General features: G+C 36.6%; 1 protein-coding gene across 2 annotated transcripts in view; it reads right to left on the reverse strand.

Annotated features, from left to right (window-relative positions):
* The window catches only part of LOC129743957 (solute carrier family 66 member 2), a 142266-nt gene that overhangs the window by 72780 nt on the left and 47596 nt on the right, over positions 1-21890 (reverse strand). For both annotated transcript variants that reach the window (XM_055736207.1, XM_055736206.1), the window contains exon 2: positions 1798-1934. In XM_055736207.1, the coding sequence (XP_055592182.1) occupies positions 1798-1934 (137 nt within the window). The remainder of the gene's footprint in view (positions 1-1797; positions 1935-21890) is intronic.

The raw sequence follows: 21890 nt of genomic DNA on the forward strand, positions 1-21890 counted from the left end.
TGGGTTTTGTTCGATTTTCATTCGTAGTTCTTATAGTCAATTCTTTAAAATCTCATTTTTGAAAAGGAGAAAATTATACCTTTTGCAAAATCCATGCATTATTAATCTTTTTTTTTTAAATAATAAATTCAGATTAAAACCCATAACACTAAAATTTAAATTACAGGTTGAGAGTCCTTAACAAATTTAAATCTTGGCTTGAAATCGGAATGCATATTTGGAAACAGAATTCTGGAATAGTTTTTTTTTATTTCAGAACCCGCATTGAAATTCGAAAATTAATCTTTTATTCAAATTCTGAGTACAGTGTAGAATAAAGATTTAAAATTATTATTCTAAATTCATATTTCATAATCAAGATAAAATAAGTTTTTTTCAAAATCCAAAATTCAAACTAAAATCTAAAACTTGGAATGAGTTTGCATTTATTTTAAAGAGTTTTAGCAGAAAAAAACGTTGTTTGTTTTGGTTCCTCTTGGTATTTCCAATTCGCAATTAATGATTGCTGAGAATAACAGGATGGTGATAATGATGACAAAATTTTTTTACATCATCACACTGTAGCTCAGCGGAATTGCTAGATTATCTGAATGGTTAGCTCAGAATATCACACGAAAATGAAATCACTAATATCGAGGATTTCACTTCAGTATAAGAGTGATAAATAGCTATCGTAAATGTGATAGCTTGTACTTTTAGGACAAGACTGACGAAAACGAATAAATGATTACTCTATTCCACTACTGAAATCTGAGTTTTCAACAAAATCAAATAAGCTAAGTTCACTAGTTTTTTTTAGCAAATTTAAAGATATCATTTTGTTACTAAAGCAAATTTGAAGATTTTATTTTGTTACTAAGGAATTCCTTATATATGTAAATTCAAAGTTTTAAGAATGTGTTTTCCAAAGGTTTTTATTTTGTACGAAAAACGCTTCGTATAGAAAATTGATCATAAAACTATGATATTATTTTCATTTCTCTTTTCTTTTCGATGAAAATAAGGAAACCTTGGTGATGCCTTGTTTTGTTATCTTTGGAAAATCAAATCCAAATATTGATTTCATTCTGAACTCATTCTTATAGTTATTCTGGATTTTTTTTCACTTTTTAAATTCAATGCCTTATTTGGGTGTTGGTTTTGCATCATCTTTTGACAAGTTGATAATCAAATGAAACCTTATTTGCCCATGGAGAAAAATGCGATACTAAAGGAACGAAAATGCACCAGGAACTACATTGACCAGCAAATCGAAAAAAAAAATTCTACTCTCTATATCAACTGTTTGAATAAAGGGTAACGATTTATTAATAAAGCAGATTCTAGATCCAGCTAGGCTTGCGTGAGTTGCGTCAAAGAAGTGAACTACAATAAGATCTCATAGATGTTGTGATTAACTCAGAGGAACAAAGATTGAGGGACATCCTTAAACGGCTTTTGCTATGAAATCTATATCCCAAACCATTTCAATGCATCACCATCAATGCACTGACTGAAACAAGAAAAAAAATCTTGAGTGAACTTGATTAAGTCGATTTTCTTTCGAAAAATGAGTTTCTTTATGCGATGAAAGTTTAAATTTTAAACAAGAAAGTTAAAATCAAACTAAAAGCAGGTAGAATATAAACGCAAATAATATTATTAACAACAGCAAAACACATCCAGCAAAAGGAAAGAAAAAGTGCTCTCAACACAGAAAGAAAGAAAAAAGAGGGTGCTCATAGTAAACCCACAGAAAAAGAAAACGAAAAAAGTACAGAAACCTTTGCATATAAAAATAAATTGCGTTTGACTTACCGGAAAAAACTCGCTCCCGGGTCCTCATGATGGCATTGTTCCGCCGCACTGTCACACACAGGTGAATCATTATGAACATGGTTATGTTCATAACGACACTTTGGACCAGTAGGGGAATTTCGAAGCGGCTGGAAAACCTGCAAGAGCGCAAACGGGGAGAGAAAAAAAAAGTTGAAAAAATGAATCCTGTTAGAGCGGCAGAAATGTGCAGCAACAGCAGGAAACCCTTCGAAGGAGGAAGTGTTTCGTGGAACGACTGCAGCAATTTATGAGCAATTGCTTTGCCGAGTTTATAGTGTCAGTTTATAGAGTAGGGAAATATCAGCTTTGACATTGTAGTGCAAAAATATACCTGGAATAAAACAATCAACTGTTTAAGTCCGTCTACATTTTTGAATTAAGAAACGGAGTTTTAATTCAAGACTTAAATTATGTATCAATTTGCTCTCGAGATATTCCATAAAGTGAGACATATCTATGTTGCGATAATTTAAATCGAATGAGAAAGACAAAAGAGATATTTTTAGAGACTTTTTGACATTAATGCCGGTTTTCAAAGACAAAAAAAACATGTACACAATTTTGAAAAAACATCTCATAACAGACATTTGGATTGTTTCAAAATGGTACAGTTTATAGAAACCGGTTCAATATTGATTTTATATCTAAAACAGTAATCCGGGTCTGACCCTAACCGGCTTATTAACCTATTTTTGCTGGGTGACTTTGGTAACCCAATTAAAAAAAAAACTCAAAAATGAGGAGTTGTAGAGTTTCTGATTTAAAGAAAAGTCAGAAATTTTTATGTTTCAAGCTTCAACCGTTCCGCATTAAGAAAGTGCGGTTCGGGCCAGGCCCGTGCGAATGATCCGGGGGATGGGAAAAAGTTTTCAAAATTCCAATTTAGCTAGAAATAATAGCAATACCCAAAATGCGCTTTAAATAAGGAAATTGAATTCTATACCAACTATTTTTCTTCCTACTTATGATTCCCACATTACCCGAAACAAAATTAAACTCTACTGATACGATTCGAAATTAATCAGAATCAAAGTTTCCAATCAATGGTATTTTCGAAAAGCCATTCAAAATTATTCAAAATTATGTTTCTTATTCTGAATAAGAATTTTGCTCCGAATCATACATTCTTTAAAAAAAACATTATCGGTTCATAAAAAAATATAATGTTATAAAAACAAGTGAAAGGTTTAGTTTCAAGCTCAGGTTTTGAAATTTAAATCTTAAAGCGTTATTCAATTATTTTGTTGCAGGCAATGTTTTTCTTATTGATTACTAGCTGATTCCGTACGAACTTCGTTTCACTTTTAACTTTGAAGCTGATGATTTTGTATTTGGTTGGTAATTAGGACGCATTTTAACGAAAAATTGCTTAAAATACTAAACAGAATTTGAAAGCGACCTAGTTGCTTGTCTACCAAACGTAAATTTAAAATTAGAAATTGATTGATAGTCGAAAAGAACATGCGTGTACGATTTTTTTTCGGATGCATAACAACGAAATTATGTCTAAAATATTTTAAAATTAATATGAACAACCTCTTTTCTGACGTCTGATTCAAAATTTGAATTCATAAATCAATTGTCCGTTTTGTAAAACATCGTGAATGAATTTTTGTCTGGATCTCATGCATAATAACACGTTTATTGCAAAAACATTAAAAAGGAAATGTGGACGACCCCCTTTTCTGTCGTCTAATAGAAAGTTTGTAATCTGGAATCAATTTTTCGTCCTGCAACACTCTCGTGTTTGAATTTTAGCCTCGATATGATGTCTTACATCGTAGTTATTGCAAAAAAAATCGAAAATATTACATGTGCTGTAAAACTCTCATGTGCAAGTTTTAATTATAATCCGATGTATCCGATGTGCAAAATTTCACATCGTTGTGCCGACTCAAGAAACCACTCTAGGCTAGAAGCTTCCGCACAAATGTGCTGAGATCGATTTTTGGAACTCATTCATGCTAAAGTTTCGTCTCTGAAACATTTCCTGGGGTCAGGATAAAGAAGTGAAATTTTGTGAGTCACATCACTGGACTCGCAGAATAACCCCCAATATAGCAAAAACAGTGAACAGATAATATGGACGACCATTTTGCCGACCCCTGATTCGAGATTTGAAACCTGAAACAATTAAGCGTCCTTCAAAACTTTTATGTGGATATTTTCATCTCAATCCAATGCATAATAACGTAAATATCGCAAAAAAAAAAATTAACAGTTTATATGGATGACCCCTTTCGCAGACCTCTGAATCAAAATTCGACTCTTGAAAACAATCACTCGTTCCTTAAAACTTCCACGTACCAAGTTTTAATCTTTATCCAATGTATTTAAGCAATTATATCGCAAAACCAGTGTTAATATGGACCAATAGACTGAGTCGATTTGAGGTCATTTTTGAATTTCTCAATCCCTGGGGTCTTAAAAGCTTCGTTTTGGTCCAAAACTCATCCATGATTTTTTGCAAAATTTTTGCAAAGCCTGTTAATGGTTTTTGTGCCCATTTATAAATTTCTTCAAGGAAATTTTCCGCTGAACTTCTTTGTCAAATATCATAACTTCGTATCTTTTAAGACAAAAAAGTTATTAGCTCTTTAACGGGTGTATGTCTTTTAGCATTGATAAACACTAAATCCAATTGACACCACTGCTGGGTGCCTAGCGAGGTATTGAAAGACCACTTTTCATGCCATACATCGTGGGGCACAAGCAGTAGTGTCAATTAAGTTTAATTTTGTCACTTTCCAAATTTTTCACCCTAAAATGCAACGTGGGGGTAATGAAATCGGGATTTCGGTATTGTAACAAAATATAGAAAACACCTTTTTGCGTATTTTGAAGACCTCAAGATATTTGAAACAACTGATCGATTTTCCGTTGGAAAGAAAACCTTCGTGTTCAAATATTCTTAACAGAATTTATAGTAGGCTTGCCATGTAATTTCTAAAAAAGCAGGACATTTCACGAAAAAAGTGGGACATTTTTAAGACTTTGCAAACCTTAATTTTGATAGCCAGATACATACAGTACCGTTCAGAAAATAAGGTGCAAGCGCTCTCTATTTAAACTTTGAGCTTCCATAACTTTTTCGTTGGTATTGTGGTTCAATTTTTCTCCTAGGGATACTTTTATCACAATAAATTTCAAGCTTTTAAAATATTTTTGTCCGACTTTTACTAATCTCGAGCCACAATATCTCAGGGTATATTCCTAGCATAGTATTCAAATTGCGGGATGATTTTTGAACATGAGTGAACTTTTTAAAAAATAACTTCAATTTTCGTAAGATCATAATCCGAGAGTTACTCAAAAGAATTTCCATCGTTGTATACTTGAGCCTTTGGAGTTGAAAATATTTTAGTTGAGAGCAGTTTTAAAGAAAGGAACTGGTTTGTATGGATCCTTTTAACAGGCTTTTTTTTGACAATCTACCAGGTGGGATATAAGTTTATTGAAATAACACCCTCTTCAAAACCCACAATTGATGTATGAAATAAATAAATCTAAATCTGATCTAAATCTAAAATGTAATGTGCTTTCATGTTTTTTAACATTTTTTCGGATTTTCTACAGTGTTTGAGTATAAACAAACCGCTCAGTAGTAGTAGTAGTAAGGGAAAGAAATTGACAATGACAGTCGGGACGGGAATTTAGACCCACCCGAAAAAGATCTAAAAGAGCTTTCGGGAGAAATAAGCTCTGTTCAACAGAGCATAAAAAACACTCAGATAAAGGTTTATGCTTGTTTTCTCTCCATATATTAACCACTACCAATTATTGCTTTATAAGTGTAGGATGAATAGGAAAGATTTTTGTTTTATATTCGTTTCTCTTATTCGCTACTGAGGCTATTAATAGCAGAACAAACAGTTCAAACCAATCCGCCGTGCTATACACTTCGCTCAAATAAACTACCCCCCAAATCGTACCGAAAAATAAAGTGTTTGATTCAGTTCAATCAAAAAGTGTTTTCGGGTTCTCTAACCGCGTCCGAAAGTGTTCCGGTGCCTAAACATTTGGTCCTTCGAGCCGGATGACCGTCCGGAAAGTGGTTCTGGAACACAAAAAGTCGGACTTTAAGTGAAGACCGCCGATCGTCCGAGCACCAAAGTGTGAACCATTTTGTGCTCACGAAATCGCCATCGCAGTGCTGGACTTAAGTGATCACGAACAATTAAAGTTGGGACGCTTGCTAATCGCCATAGCTCCGCTTGGCTTGGATGCAATTTAGTGCATCGAACTACAGTGTCAGCCATCGCGAAGTGGGAACAATTGTTACCGGATACCTGAAGCCAAGTAGAGGAGTAACACTGAATTCTGATTGCCATCCGTGAAGCAGCATACTGGTCCCCCGACAGCTGAGCATAGCCGAGACTTATTTGGAGAAGCAGCAGTCAGAAAAACATTGAGCAGGAAGTATTGAAGAAGGCTTGGTGCATGAGGCCAGAGTGCTTTTAATAAAGAATTTGAATTTGAATTGTTTCTTTAGTTGCATGAATTGTGTGCCCTGTCCGTAACTATAAATTGGTCTTGGTTTATCATTGGCATTTCTTACTTTGCAATTTTCACTGGTTGTGCCCACTCGCTGCTGTCAATATCGGGTTGATAGTCTCGGTAATTCGCGTCGCGATCGGTTGGAACGTTGAGTTGATCAAACTAAGTGCATATACCCTGAGTCAGAAGCACATAAGGTGCATGTCAGAGCACATAAAGGTGCAAGTCAGAAGCACAGAAGGTGCAAGTCAGATATTTTGGTCAGAATAATTCAGTACTGGACGGATTGGGTCCAAGGTGTTGGAATTTGTCGGAAAATCACAAGTTTGTTTAAGAATTTAAGATTGTTTCAGAAATTAAGTTTGTGTCGGAAGAATTAAGTCTGAGTTTGTCAGAAAATACAAGTTTCTTTAAGAGATTAAGTTGGAGTCAGGAAACTTGTCAGAATTAAGTCTGAATTAGTTTGTGTCGGAATTCTTAAGTGAATATTGTCGTTAATCTTACAAAATTTGTCAGAATTAAGTCTGAATCAGTTTATGTCGGAATTCTTAAGAGAATATTGTCGGAAAACTTTTCTGAAACTTATCAAAATTGAATCTGAGTCTTAAAACCATCCAGCATCAGAATTCTTGTCTGAATATTGTCAGAAATCTTGTCGGAAATTAAGTCAGAAGAAATCTTGTCAGAAATCGAGTCTGAATTCAAATCGTCTGGAACATTTTCAGATATTAAGCCTGTGTCAGAAACAACGTGTCAGTTTAAGAGCTTGTCTGGTGGTACAAGTCTGTATTCGTCAAAATTTTGAAGCCTGTGTCAGATTACAAAAAGTGTTGCAATGTCGAGAAGTACGCTGAAGGCTTTGCAAAAACGTGAGCGGCAGTTGTATGTGATTTTTGATGGTACTGATAGATTCATCCAAACCTATCAGATCGATAGTGATCGGTGCCAGTTAAGCTCAAGATTGCAAGTGATTGATACTGTGTACAGTGAATTTTTCGAAGTACGGAGCAAGATAGAAATGTTGCTGGACGAAGCAGCCGAGAAAGAGCAGAAAGATGCTGACAGCGAAGTCAAAGGGGAGATTGCAAAACAGCGCGAAGAAGAGAATGACAAAATTCTGCAGCAGTTTGATGACCGATACTTTGCAATTCGAGGTGACCTCCTTAGACTTCAAGGCGATAAGGATGCCTTAGGGGTAAACACAACCAGCAACAGCCAGAGTCAGTCTGCGTCAGGGAATACGTCCAGAGTTAAGCTGCCAGAGATTCGTTTGCCGTCCTTCAGCGGAACAATCAGAGAATGGGTTACGTTTAGAGATTCTTTCCGTAGTCTCATTCACGACAACGAGCATCTGACGAAAATGGACAAATTCACTTACCTCCGTTCCTCTCTGCAAGGTGATGCACTGAAGGAAATCAACAACATCGAGCTGTCAGAGGCAAACTACGACGTCGCCTGGAAAATGTTAGAAGTCCGCTACGAAAACAAAAAGCTAATTGTCAAGGCTCATCTCGACGCTCTCTTCGCCCTCGAACCGCTTAAAAAAGAGAATTACGACGGTCTGAACTTCCTCATCAGCGAGTTTGAGAAAAACTTGATGATGTTGCAGAAAATCGGTGAGCCAACGGAGTCTTGGAGTACAATTCTAGTCTACATGTTGTGCGCTAGACTAGATTCTGCAACATTGCGCCAATGGGAGACGCATTACGGGTCTAAGGAGGTCGCAACGTACGAAGAGCTGCTACTGTTCTTGCAAGGTCACTGCTCAGTTCTACAATCAATCACCTCTGCAAGAAGTCCACCATCCGAAGCACGTCAGACAAGATCAACAGTTTGCCATACAACCACCCGATCGGATTCACGATGCCCGTTCTGTACCGAGGCATGGCACTCACCGTTTCACTGTCAGAGATTCCTTCGATTGAAGATATCAGAACGTGTTGAAGCAGCCAATCGAAGTCGAGTCTGTCGAAATTGTCTACAGCCTGGACATTTTGCGACGAACTGCACTCGTAGCAGTTGCCGATTATGTCAACAAAGGCATCACACTATGTTGCATGCTACGCGATCCTCCGTTCCAAATCCGTTGAATCCGAGACTCAGTCAACAGTCAATTGCACAACCCTCTAATCAAGAAAATACCTATATTTATCCACAGCAAGCCTATCAACAGCAAAGTCACACCATGCCAATAGTTACGGAAACACACACTCAAACACAAAATGCAACACAAAATTCACCAAATACAAACACACGAATCGATTCGCCAACGCCAAGCACAAGCCAAAACTACGTTGCACTACCTGTTAAGTCCGCTTCGAATATTCTGCTCCCTACCGCTCTTGTAAAGATTAAGGACTGTTACGGTACCGCTCAGATTGCTAGAGCCTTGTTAGATTCTTGCTCGCAACACTGCCTAATGTCTCAAGAGTTTTCGAAAAAGCTGAAGTTGAACGAAGCGCCTGCATTTTTGTCAGTTCAGGGTATTGGGTCGACTCGGTCAGTTTCGACGAAGTCAATATATGCTGAAGTCTGTCCACGATCGCCAAAAATCTCGGGATTCAAAGAAAATATGCAGTTCTTCGTTTTGCCAAAACTTGAGCTACAAATACCCACAACATCGTTTGATCTTTCGCCCATGTCAATTCCTGATTCCGCTTTGCTAGCTGATCCTTACTTCCACGAATCAAAGCGGATCGATGTCATTATTGGCGCCGAGTACTTCACAGATTTGTTGAAGGATGAACGAAGGAAAGTCATGAAGAATGGTCCCACGCTTCAGAGCTCAGTATTTGGTTGGATTGTGTCAGGTCGTATGGTTGAATCCCCTCAAAACATTTCCCACACCGATTTTTGTTTCTCAAGAAACTGCAGAAGCAGCTCACATGGTTGTAGGAGCTGGAAACACACCGCGTTACGAGCACGAATTCCATTTAAGAATCCACAGTCAGAAATAAAGCAGAATGTTATGTCAGTACCCTACCCAAAAATGAGTCAGTTATGTGTCAGTCAAATAGATCCATACGATTGCGTCAGATATGATAAGTCATTGGGAATGAATCCAGTTGAATGTCATTCAAAAAGAAAGTTGCATGATTGAGTCAGAATGTTTGTCACTGAAATCTCTACAACGAAAGCATTCAGTTGTCACGAGTAACATCTATGATAATTAATCAAGATCTAAAGCACAAGGTCTAAGTTTAAGTTCGCCACCCACATTGCTTAAAGTAACCATATCGCTTGAAATTCCTCCACGTCGTTTGAAGAGTCTTGCCTTGAATCATGTCATTTTAAGAACCATCATCATACCGTTTTGAATCATATTGCTTGAAGAAACCCTATCGTTTGAAGTTACCCTATCACTCAAAGTTATCGTCTAACTACCAAACCTTATTAAGTACTCCATCGCTTGAAGCATTAAGCCGTTGAAAGAAACATAACCATCACGTCTTAAGTTCACCCATATCGCTTTAAGACTTTCCCATATTGTTTGAAGAATCTTACCTTATCGAAGATCCCATCGTCTGAAGACATCCTACCCACCTAATCATTTGAAACTCATAAACCATATTTCTCGAAGTCCTCTATGAAATCTTCCGAAGAACCCTAATCAAATCATTTTAAAGCATCATAATCAAGAAAACCATTGATGGAAAGGCAGTATTAGGAGTTCTGTAATAGGGAGTTTCCCCCCAGGCGTTTCGATTTTCGAAAAAGAGTTTACAGTTTGGCACACTCAACCTCGACATGCATGCCTTAAAGATTCGGTCAACTTAAGAGGCTCCTCGAAGAAGTTTAAGAGGATGTCATCATAGGAACAAAGTTCAGACGTCGTAAGGGTGCGCGCGGAGGCCCTCCACCTCCGCATCCAGGGAAGTGCTATATTCTCAAAAACAGTAGCAAAAATTTAGCACCTTCCCTCTCACACAGGTAAACCCATCGGTAAAAAGACGAGTCGAGCTGCCAATCTACACCAGATGTTGGTTCGAAACGGTACAGACATCCCATCCCAACGATTAGGTCCTCCTGTACCCGAAGGTCCGCCATCGGATCATGATATTCCGTTTATACCGAACTCCGTGAGCAGCCATCCAACTGGTTCAGCTTTATACACCACCGGAAAGAATCGAAGCACCGTTGTTCATTTGGAGTACACCAACCGACGAAAACTAGCAGCAAGCTAGATCCCTCACAGCCACCTTCCGGAAATCATTTGTCTGTGTTCCACAAAGCAGGTCATCGTTAAGCAGCAGCTCTACAAAAAAAAAATCATGTAGAACCTATTTCACATTCATCTTCACCGATTGCTAACCTGGTCAACTTCTAACGCACAAAGAACACCGCAGTCCGTCAGCCACAAATTGGTCAACAAGATCACTTCCGGTCCGCCACAAGCTAATCAAGTTCGTCAGGCATCCAGATTGGGAGAAACGTCCCAGTCGAATCCAGTGTTCGCCAGCTATTTAAGGCTACCGAAATATGTACTGCAGCGGCTTCCCCGTCGGTCCAATCAGCACCAGGTCTACAAAGTTTACGAGAATTCTCTGTGAGACTCGCTGAACGTAAACAAATTATATTTGTTGTACTCACCGGGCAAATGGGTACACATTTCGCATCCATCTACCATTTGTTTTGACTCCTGGGGCCAGTCAGGTCTTCCGCACCCCATCCTGAAGTAATCTGGAGAACACCAGCCAAGCTTGCATCGATGAACGGTCCGGACAATTCGGTTGACTCCATTGGTTCACCCACTTGAAAGAGAAGAGATGCTGAAAACGAAAGGAAGAACAACAATCATCAGCATCGTCACTGTTAAGAAAAAAAAAAAACAACTCCCGGCCCCGCAGAAAGGGAATAAGTTCAACGCATTTGCACTTCCACTGATTTTGCAACTAGTACTCACCTAAACAAACACCGGAAAGGAGGCCAAATCCACGCAATTCATTCCAAATGATGAAATTCTGCCCATCTCCAGCGGTTCCAGTCATCAGCAACCCAGCAGCAGTACATGATGAAACTACACTACACTTTTAACTACACACTTCACTACACAGAAACGAAGAATAATCATAGACATAGAAGTACCGTTAGAACTAGAACAGAGAGTAAACAAATACCGTTAGTTTTGAAATGAGATTTCAAGGCGGGCGGCATATGTTTGAGTATAAACAAACCGCTCAGTAGTAGTAGTAGTAAGGGAAAGAAATTGACAATGACAGTCGGGACGGGAATTTAGACCCACCCGAAAAAGATCTAAAAGAGCTTTCGGGAGAAATAAGCTCTGTTCAACAGAGCATAAAAAACACTCAGATAAAGGTTTATGCTTGTTTTCTCTCCATATATTAACCACTACCAATTATTGCTTTATAAGTGTAGGATGAATAGGAAAGATTTTTGTTTTATATTCGTTTCTCTTATTCGCTACTGAGGCTATTAATAGCAGAGCAAACAGTTCAAACCAATCCGCCGTGCTATACACTTCGCTCAAATAAACTACCCCCCAAATCGTACCGAAAAATAAAGTGTTTGATTCAGTTCAATCAAAAAGTGTTTTCGGGTTCTCTAACCGCGTCCGAAAGTGTTCCGGTGCCTAAACATACAGATTAGCCCGGCTATAACCGGTTTTTGGATTGGAAAATTTGAAGTTAAATGCCCGGCTTTTGCCTGTTTACATAAAACTAACCCGGATGCTTGCATGTTCAATAATGCTTGTTGTTTCGTTCTCAAACACTTAAAAAGTCTGACGACCTAGCCTATTGGTAAGGTGTCGGAGAAGCAATCAGAAGACTCGTTCAAATCCTTCTTTTGTCACTCGGAGATGGATCATCGCAAGGGGGGGGGGGGGGGGGGGGGGGGGTATGATAATAAAAATAATGCAAAAAACCAATAAAGTGTAATAAATTGCATGAAAACTTTTATGCAATAAAAATGCTCACCATATCATTGAACAACCCATAAATCAAGAAATTTTATATCGATAAATTCAATAAAATTAATCATACAAAAGGTGATAAAACTCCCATCTTCCACCATTTGCTTTTTGCTTTTGTAATCTTTCCGATATTTGATAAAATTTCCGAAATTTCTATAAAATAATTCAAACTTTATATATCCCCCCTTTCGGGTTATTTTTTTAATTTTGAAGGAAGGGGGGGGGGGGGTGACAAAAGAAGAAATTGATATTTATTCCGGTTTTATTGTTCGATGTATCAGGGTGGCCACTCAAGATAGATTTTTGATTTCCCGCATTTTCCCCGTCTTTTTCCCGCATGGTCTCACGAAATTTCCGATTTTTGTAAAACAGAAAATCAAGCAAAATTCGGATTTTTTTTTGAATATTTATTCCTACAGTGGTAAATGATCTTTCAATGATTTTTTTTCGGTTGTTTTTACCAATTAAATTACAATTCAATTTTTAAAACTACCTCAATCGAGTCAAAAATGTTGGACAAATATGATTGTTCATAAAAGAAAAATAAAAAGGTACACCGGGGTAAGTGGGGACGATGGATGTTAAAAAAAAATAATGTGCACTATTTTTTCAAGCTTTGAATGCAGAATGTTAAATTTACTTGTAATCTATCTAAAAACTGTAAAAGAAATACGATTCCGAAAATAGCGGATGTTTACAGCGACTTTTTGTTAATTTTATATTTTTAACTACGATGTCGAGTTAATGTGCATCTTTTTCAATGGCAAATTTCTCGTAAACTATCTGGCTCTTGACGAAAAACTCTAAATTGAAACAATCCTTACATTTGAAACAACCAGTTAGGAAAAGAAACAGCGGTTTAACATTAACATATTTACAAAAAACTAAAATTTTGTCTTCAAACCCTACCTGGGGTAAGTGGGAAGGGCTTTATACAGACTTGATGTTTACACATTTTTTCAATTTCCTCTCCTTCATCCAATACAATTCAGCTTTTTGCATTTGGATCATGAAAAGTTCTGTAAAGTACTTGTTTGTTCTGGAATATGAATATATTTTCGATAAAATCGTGTGTTGCAACATAAATCACTCATAATAATCGTTGAAAGATACATTACTAATAGAACCATGAAGTTTTTTTTTAAATTTTTGACGGTTCGAGCAATAAAGTAACGTATTAAACCAAGAAAAAAAAAATGTTGAAAATTTCCTGAAAAATCAAGGGGAAAATCTACCGTCCCGCTTACCCCATAAAGCAGGGTAAGTGAAAACACCAGCAACGATTTACAAGATAACTTTTCTTGCTTTGCGTCTATCAAGCTCATCTCTTGAGCGTTTGTGGACAACATTTTCTGCATCAAATTGAACGTAACTTTATCAAAATTGAACCACTGCTTATTTTTAATGGTTTTTTCAAGGTGAACTATACGAAAAACCGTCCACACTTACCCCAGTGGACCTTATATTAATTAAAATTTGTGTGATAATCGTTTTTTCGCTTTTTTTTCTCAGATATTTTTAAGTATTTTAATTTTTTCGTCCATCAAGCTTGCCCTTTTCTGAGCGTCAGATAACACCTTCAATTTTTTCGCCTCCAGTTCCTTTGCCTTATTTTCTGTCACTCGCTTCCGTTTTGCAATAGTTTTTTTTCAGATTCCTCTCTACTTTTTACTTTTATTGATTCGATATACCTCGAATGAGAATTGCGAGCATACTGCATTGACGATTTTGTTACGGTTATTCCCGTTGTTCAATGAAGCAAGTTGAAACTAGTCGAAACCGATCAAACTCAGCAGGAAGATCTGTTTCGACCTCGAAAAATTCATCGAAGTCAATTGAAATAAAACTGGTGATCAACTGTCAATACATTTCTACTTGTTTCGATCTATTTCGACCAAACTTCATTGAACAGACTTTCACTACGCCAAAATTCCCAACTTTTCGAAAGAATTCCCGGCTTTTTCCCGCTTTTTCCCGTTGGATTTCAAATCCCGTCTTTTTCCCGCATTTCCCGCTTTTCCCGAATGGGTGGCCACCCTGATGTATGTTCGTAGATCCATCAAACGATACGCACGTGGTGAACGTACCCGTTGAATGTTTGTCGAACATCAACACTAACTAGATACATAAAAATATACAATGCCCCATCGGGGGCTACCGTTACTATTCGTCACGTGGCTAGTCGACGGTGATCGACATACTTGATGATAAATTTTGAATGTCGTTCCCACAATCATTCACTAACGCCTATCCTCGCATCATTGTTCATAATGTTCGTTATTGATAGACGATCATGAATGTCTCAGAAGGAAAATCTGAAGAAATACCAGGACCACATGTAGAAAAAAGTCGTAGCACATGCTGGACAGTTCATTGCGATTACTTTGTAATGATTTTGTTGATTGTAACCTATACGTAATCGCTCAGAACTGATACATATCAGTTGTGATCCTAGAAGGTTGAAAACCGTCAAGGAAGGCAATCACCATCGAGACGTTCGTTGTTGATAGGCTGCGTCTTTCTTTACCTCATTATGTTTTTAGGGAATGTTTCAAATACAGAAGCGTCGTTGTCATGCATGATTGTTTATATGATTTGGTTGAAGAAGGAAAAATTGACTGCTTCGATTTTTTGGCTCTGAGTGCAGTAAAGCATGGATAATCGACAATGATTGATTTTCGGAACATTGCCTTTCCGACACCTTGCCAGTAGGCTAAATCGACAGATGTAAACTAGTCTAGCTGGAGCTTTATAATTCTGTTGACTTCATCGAGTTCAATTTGCTGCAAGATTCTACGGCAAAAAATGCTCATCGTGCCACGATCAATGGTGCTCTGTTCGCTCCGAGTCAACAAGTTAAAGTAAAAATGCGTTTTAAATTGATTAAAGTGAAAAAATCAAAAATCGAATGATGGTTAAAATTCAGAAGCAATGTGTTCATCATGTGGCAGTGCGTATATTATAGATCAAGATGATTTTAAGACCATAAGTGCTTATTTTGCAGTGCTAAAAAATTTAAATATTTTCGTCACTTGAGAAACCAGTTGGTTTATTTAAATTTCTGTAAAGATGATAAGGAGATTTTTTTGTTGAAAAATTTAATACCTACATATGTGTATAGATTTTTTGAGAGAAGTTAACCACCGTTAATTAATTTTGTAAATTTATTTTTCGGCATATCGGTGAAAAGTAGTTCTGAATTTGATAAAGATGGATAGAGAAGTGAGGAGAAAATTTACAGATGTTGAAAAGAGCGAAAGAGCATTTTTGCGAGGAAACTTATTAACGTACACCATACTTTACCCTGCAACATTTCATTATTTAGGAGAAGTAGTACCGGGATAGAGGTGGCACTACCTTAACCTATACAATGAAATCTGGTTGGTCCGAAGTCAACATGTGGTGGACACGTATAGCCCGTCCGGAGTATACGTGTTCACCACATGTAGACTTCGGACCAACCAGATTTCATTGTATAGGTTAAGGTAGTGCCACCTCTATCCCGGTACTACTTCTCCTAAATAATGAAATGTTGCAGGGTAAAGTATGGTGTACGTTAATAAGTTTCCTCGCAAAAATGCTCTTTCGCTCTTTTCAACATCTGTAAATTTTCTCCTCACTTCTCTATCCATCTTTATCAATTTCAGAACTACTTTTCACCGATATGCCGAAAAATAAATTTACAAAATATGTGTATAGAAATTACAAAACTGATCCTCGTGAAAAATTTTTCGAGAAAATTCGTGGTCTCAAGATGGTCTCAAGATGGCTGACGGCTGAGCATATGGAGGGCAAACACACACACACACACACACACCTTCTGATGCCACATTAGAAAACCCAAAGAGAAGAAATCAAATTTCTGCTTAAAGCATCTTGCAGCAATTTATCTAAGCACGGTATTCCACTCCCAAGATCCGTAACAAAATTTCACGGTCAGAACTACGACGACGATGTATTCACGTGCCCCCTACTAATTCAGGGACAATCAACTTGGTTTAAGAAGCCAAGAACCACCATATGTACACTGGATTATATCTAAATATGTACGCCGCCCACCCGAAACAGCGCCATGTGCTCTCGCCGTTTCACAATTGATTATTATATCTTTCCGCGGATCTCAATTGTTGCTCCGTATCACAATGAACATTAATTCTCCGTTTGGAAAGTGTAAGCAGTTGACTTGCGTTGACTCGCTCGGGAAGTTAAAGAAATTTTGAAATTTATGTTACCTTACATGTTTTAGTCACGAGAGATTTTTATGATCGACAGAAATTGTAGGGGCCTTGGAACAATTTTATACATTGCAGTGCTCTCTTCAATATTTTTTATCGATTTGTTGTTGCTTAGGAACGTATTTTTAAAGGAAAACCACATTTAGGAACTTAGAAACGGCCATAATCTGGAACGGAGCCACAATCAGGAGCACTTTTATCAAAAATTTTAAAGGATTTGCCGAAAACAATCGACAGTTTTACAGCCAAGACATATTTTGACAGCACTCCATGTTAGTGAGCAATTATATTTGTAGAAGAACATTTAAAGGACAAAAAGGCTGCAACGTTGGAAAAATCTCGTCATCCATGTCTTAGGGGCCAAGATCGGGTACGTTCACCCTTCTTCATTTTTTGTTTTTTAACTTAGATAATAAAATGCATGACTAATAATATTTTAACATGAGAAATACGATTATGTTTGAATCTATACTTCGTTCCAACCATTGAGTAACGAGTATGTATTGTACTGAGTGATTTTTGAATTGTGATTCAGAATGCTGTCGAAAGTTATGTATATTAACGGTTGTAAATATAACATGAAGTGTTTGTCTTTCAGCAGCCAAGTATCAATTGAAAACCAAACACTTCGAAAAAAGTGAATAGAAGAGCAACAGGTTTGTTTTGTCTCGTCCGAGTCACCGGAACGAACCGTAAAAATAGTGGCGTAGTTCCAATGATGGCATCGATAATCTTTGAATATGGACAGTCAAAGAAGGAATTCGAATGGGAAGCAGCAGGCAAATTTGCGCTCATTCACTATCTCTTCGCCGAGTGACTGTCCGAGAGCAATTTGGCTACATGCCACTCCCATTTCCACGTTTCCGTGATGGTAATTTACAGCATACGCGACGATGTATTATTGTACAAAAAAACTTTCTTGTTTTAAAAATCCATGAATTCATAGAAAATGTGCTTCCCCGAGTTGTTCTGAATTGGATTAGTTTGATTTGATTTTCATTTAATCTATCTTTTTTCTGTTTTCTAAATTTTCACAAAGTTTTCCTTCAAGTCTCTCCAGAACCAAAATTTTTTTCAGCCCTCTGAAACTAATTCTGAAACGTCCTTCATATCTGACTACTTAATAGAAGTTCATCAACCTTCTCATCTTAATTCCAGATTAAAAAAGGAAATGTTGATGTTACAAAAAATATCCATCTGCGTGTAAATTCGAGGCTCAGCTGCTAATCGGCAGACAACCCACAGACTTTTGCGTGCCAAATAGCCATTTTGGCAACTTTCCCGAGGTACAACGACGACGGTGTATAAAATACTACACATCCTCGAACTCTGACAAAAATAAAAAAAAAATACAAAAAATGCCTAGCTATTCGTAGCCAGTCTTTCTATGTTACAATCTCGTTTCGTTTAATCACATTACACTCTTGGTTAACAGGTTACATTACACGGCAGCTAGGGGCTTGCTAAGCGATATTTGCAAACTAATTGACAGTTGTGGTCGTCGTCCTCCCGGGATTAATTCAACAGCGAAATTATGTCATGGCAGGGAACGGAAGTCACTTGTTGAAATTTCAGCAACCCCTTAACATGAGTTTCGTTATTTGAAAAAAAAAACAAAAACTCTAAGAATTTCTCTTGGTGATTTGAAGTATTTTAGATCACATTCATTAAGCTACGATCTAATTTTTTTAGTGTATTGCCTGTTAACATATTCAACAATCCAATCGTAATAAATATTCATTTTCAATAGAACTCTTAAAGCAAATAATGAGATCATCTAACTAAACGGATGCATGTCATAGAACCCGCACTTCAAAACAGAACGATAGCCAAGTGTTCAAGTGTTCCCTACTCAGCAATGTAGATCATCCACCCACCCACGCTTGCAACCGCCATTCAGTGAGCTCAATTAATCTTGTCACCCTTTCCGGCTTGAGAGGTTTCTGAGCAACAGCGGCCGAATGGCCGGAAAAGGCGCTTGCGGCTGCCCGAAATAATTGCAATTCGCTGACTGAGATTGCAATTTGTTGTAACAGGTGTCGGGACCAGAGCTGCACGAGTCGGTCATTATTTGGAATCGCTTCAAAACAGATTATCTTTATTTTTTGATACTGGCCGCAGGTTTCATGTGTCTCATAATTACTGGTGGATGGATTTATTTTTGGAGGTATAAAAGTTTTAAAGTTTGTATAAAAAAATGTTTGAATCATTCGAATTCATTTTTGTGATAATTCTCTTTTTGTTTGAGAGAGGAATTGAGAAGCGATATCTAAAAAAAAATTGTATGTAAATGATTCTATGGCGACCGTTACAAAATGCGCATATAGCATATTCCAAATAATACCTACAGCAAAAATTTTCTAGTTTTATTGAAGAAGATAATTTCACGCGTTAGAAAATGCACAGTTTTTAAATTTGATGATTCAAAAAGTAAAGCTCCATTAAAACCTGAACAATTTTTGTAAAATATACTTCCAAAACTCACCTCCAGGACGTAAAATATATCCAATGCAAATTATTTCAAGGGGATTTTACATTTTTCTGTATTTACAAAAAAGTTACTAAATAACGTACACCAAATTTGTTTGCCGTTCATGAGATGCACCTGCGCAAAGTCTCGTCATCACGTCACGCTTTTCCAAAAAAACAGTACTCAATTTGGCTTCATTTGCAGTGAGTTTTCTAGTAATTTCTTCTAAACTCTTGGAAATGCTTGTTTCAATCCCTCCTTAATCAACCGTTTTTGAAAACGTTGGAAAAAACTGTATTTGATTAGATCAACAGATGAAAAAGTATACTAAAACATTTTTTAAAAGGTTCCTTGTGACTTAATACAATTAAACTAATGATTTTTTCATCATCAAATTGCCCGTTTCCCATGTTGTTGCTGCACAAAATTCTTACGTCGCACACAGGGGTAAAATATGGAAAAGCGATTTAAAACTAATAGCAGCAATATTATCTGAAAAAAGTTTTTTGCTCGTACCAATTCCAGCAATTTTGCCAAAAAGCCTTAACTTTATCAATAATCGTTTCAAAGTTTTGACTTTTGTAAAAAAAAATATCATCAATTATCACATTTTTTCAACATAAATTTTTGGCGAGTGATTTTCATATAAAATATGTTCTAGAAAGTTTTGGAGAAAGTAAAGATGCACACTTTTGCTGAATATACTATATAAAAATTTTCAAGTTTGAACTAAATATCTTAAAAATACTAACAAAAATAGTAATTTTTTAATGGTTCTATTTCCTGAGTTCGGACAAGTTCGGTTACACATTTGACAGTTTTGCAATCGTAAAAGTATCACCTTTCAAACAATATACTACTCAAAGTGGCCAATTGTGATCTTCATAGTGTAAATGTCAATAGAAGTGAGCCAAAAATGATGTTTTTATACTAATTTGAGCCCATCTACCATCTTAAGTCTAAGTGGTTCAAGTAGGCCTACTATTGGGAATCCTACACGTTGCAGCCTGATTGTACAAAAACTTCCTTTTTGGCTCACTTCTATTGACATTTACACTATGAAGATCATAATTGGCCACTTTGGGTTTGGCCACTATTTTTGTTAAGTATTTTCAAAATAGCTCGTTCAAAATTCAAAATTTTCATACAGTATACTCAGCAAAAGTGCGCAACTTTACTGTCTTCAAAACTCTCTTGAACATACTTTATATGAAAATAACTCGCAAAAAAGTAATGTTGAAAAAACTGATAATTGATGAATTTTTTTTTAAATTGCCATAACCTTGAAATGATTATTGATACAGTAAAGAACTTTTCGGCAAAGTTGCTAGAATTGGTACGAGCTAAAAACTTTTTTCAGACAATATAGCTCTAAAACGGACATTTAAAATGTTAGTTTTTCTTACTCACTACTAGGAGGATTAATCAATTTTTCCAAAATCTATTTCATAGCCCTTGAAATGTTAATCGTTTGTCTCGAAGACACTATAGGTCCAAAAAGCATAGTAACGGCAGAAACTAGTCTTGACCGCCTATTTCATATTTTACCCCTGTGTACGTCGCCATGCAACCAAAAGTCAAATATTTACTTGAATAAAGGCATTGAAAGTTACAAATTGGCTGACAAAGAGAATCAACTGCCTTTAGTGAACTTTATGGACCCATTAATGAACTTGAAAGTCTCAAAAGTGATCAATATGTAGTTTGTATGTGACTTGTTTTGTCCAATTCCCATGAGTGAAAGTTACAAAAGTTACGTACAGTACCGTTCATAATTGTATAGAAATTTGGATCACGCGCACTGTCACTTCGACTTTGAACTTCCATATCTTTTTACTCTGATGATATTTTTTGATCAAATTCTCTGCGTTAGGTAGAAAAACTATCACACTATCATATCACAAAATTTGAGCTTTCTGGAGTTTGTGTGGCTTGAGAAACAGTAATTCTGCTAAAATCGAACTTATGGAACTCTTCTCATTCAAACTGCAATATCTTAAAAATTACGCTATAATTTTTATTGAAATTTTGCAGAGTGATTGTTGAAGTGAAATGCTAGTATGTCTGAATTTTTTTTAAAGTTCTATCCCATATAGTTACGCGAGGTACAATATTTCAGGCATGGACCTAGAAATGCCATTTCTATAGAATTTTGGACGAATGTTTCCATAGGAAAATCCCATCTTATGTTTAACAACCAGTAAATCTATTTTAACCGAAAAATCAAAACAATATCGCGAAATTCTGATTTCAAAACACAAATTCATCGTTTATTTTATTTTTCATTTTCTCCATCGCTTTTGCCAGACATTTTTTGACTGATTTGTGGATAGAAACGATATTGTTCTCATGAATCGTCCAAAATTCTAGCGAAATCGCATTTCTAGGTCCATGCCTGAAATATTGTACCTCGCGTAACTTTTGATCCCATCGATAGAACTTTTAAAAATTTCAGACAATCACTTTGCAAAATTTCAATAAAAAGCATAGCGTAATTTCTGAGATATTGCAGTTTGAATGAGAAGAGTCGAAAAAGAGAAATACCATTCTATTTTTTGCTCACTCCCATATTACGATAAGAATGCATAATTATATCAAATTTCGTCCTTTTTGAATTATAAAGGTACACCAATATTTGATTCGAAAAATTCATCCGCCGCCATATTTGTCGCGATAGCAGCCAAGAAATTGAATTCCGTTGTCTATAGCAATAACAAATAAGATTTTGCCAAAGTATGCTTAGTTACAAAAATGCGATGAACCTGTAACTATTTAAACATTTGATGTATCAAGCGTTATATTCCATATAATCATTATTCTATTTCTGACCACCCTTCCGGTATGGTACGTTATGTCCACTATTTAGTTTCGGCATTCTACCCCACGCACAGTGGTTTAAAACTCTAAAAACGTGATCATGGACTTTTTGAAGGCTTAA

The sequence above is a fragment of the Uranotaenia lowii genome, chromosome 2 (assembly GCF_029784155.1).
Source record: "Uranotaenia lowii strain MFRU-FL chromosome 2, ASM2978415v1, whole genome shotgun sequence".
Taxonomy (NCBI): Eukaryota; Metazoa; Arthropoda; class Insecta; order Diptera; family Culicidae; genus Uranotaenia; species Uranotaenia lowii.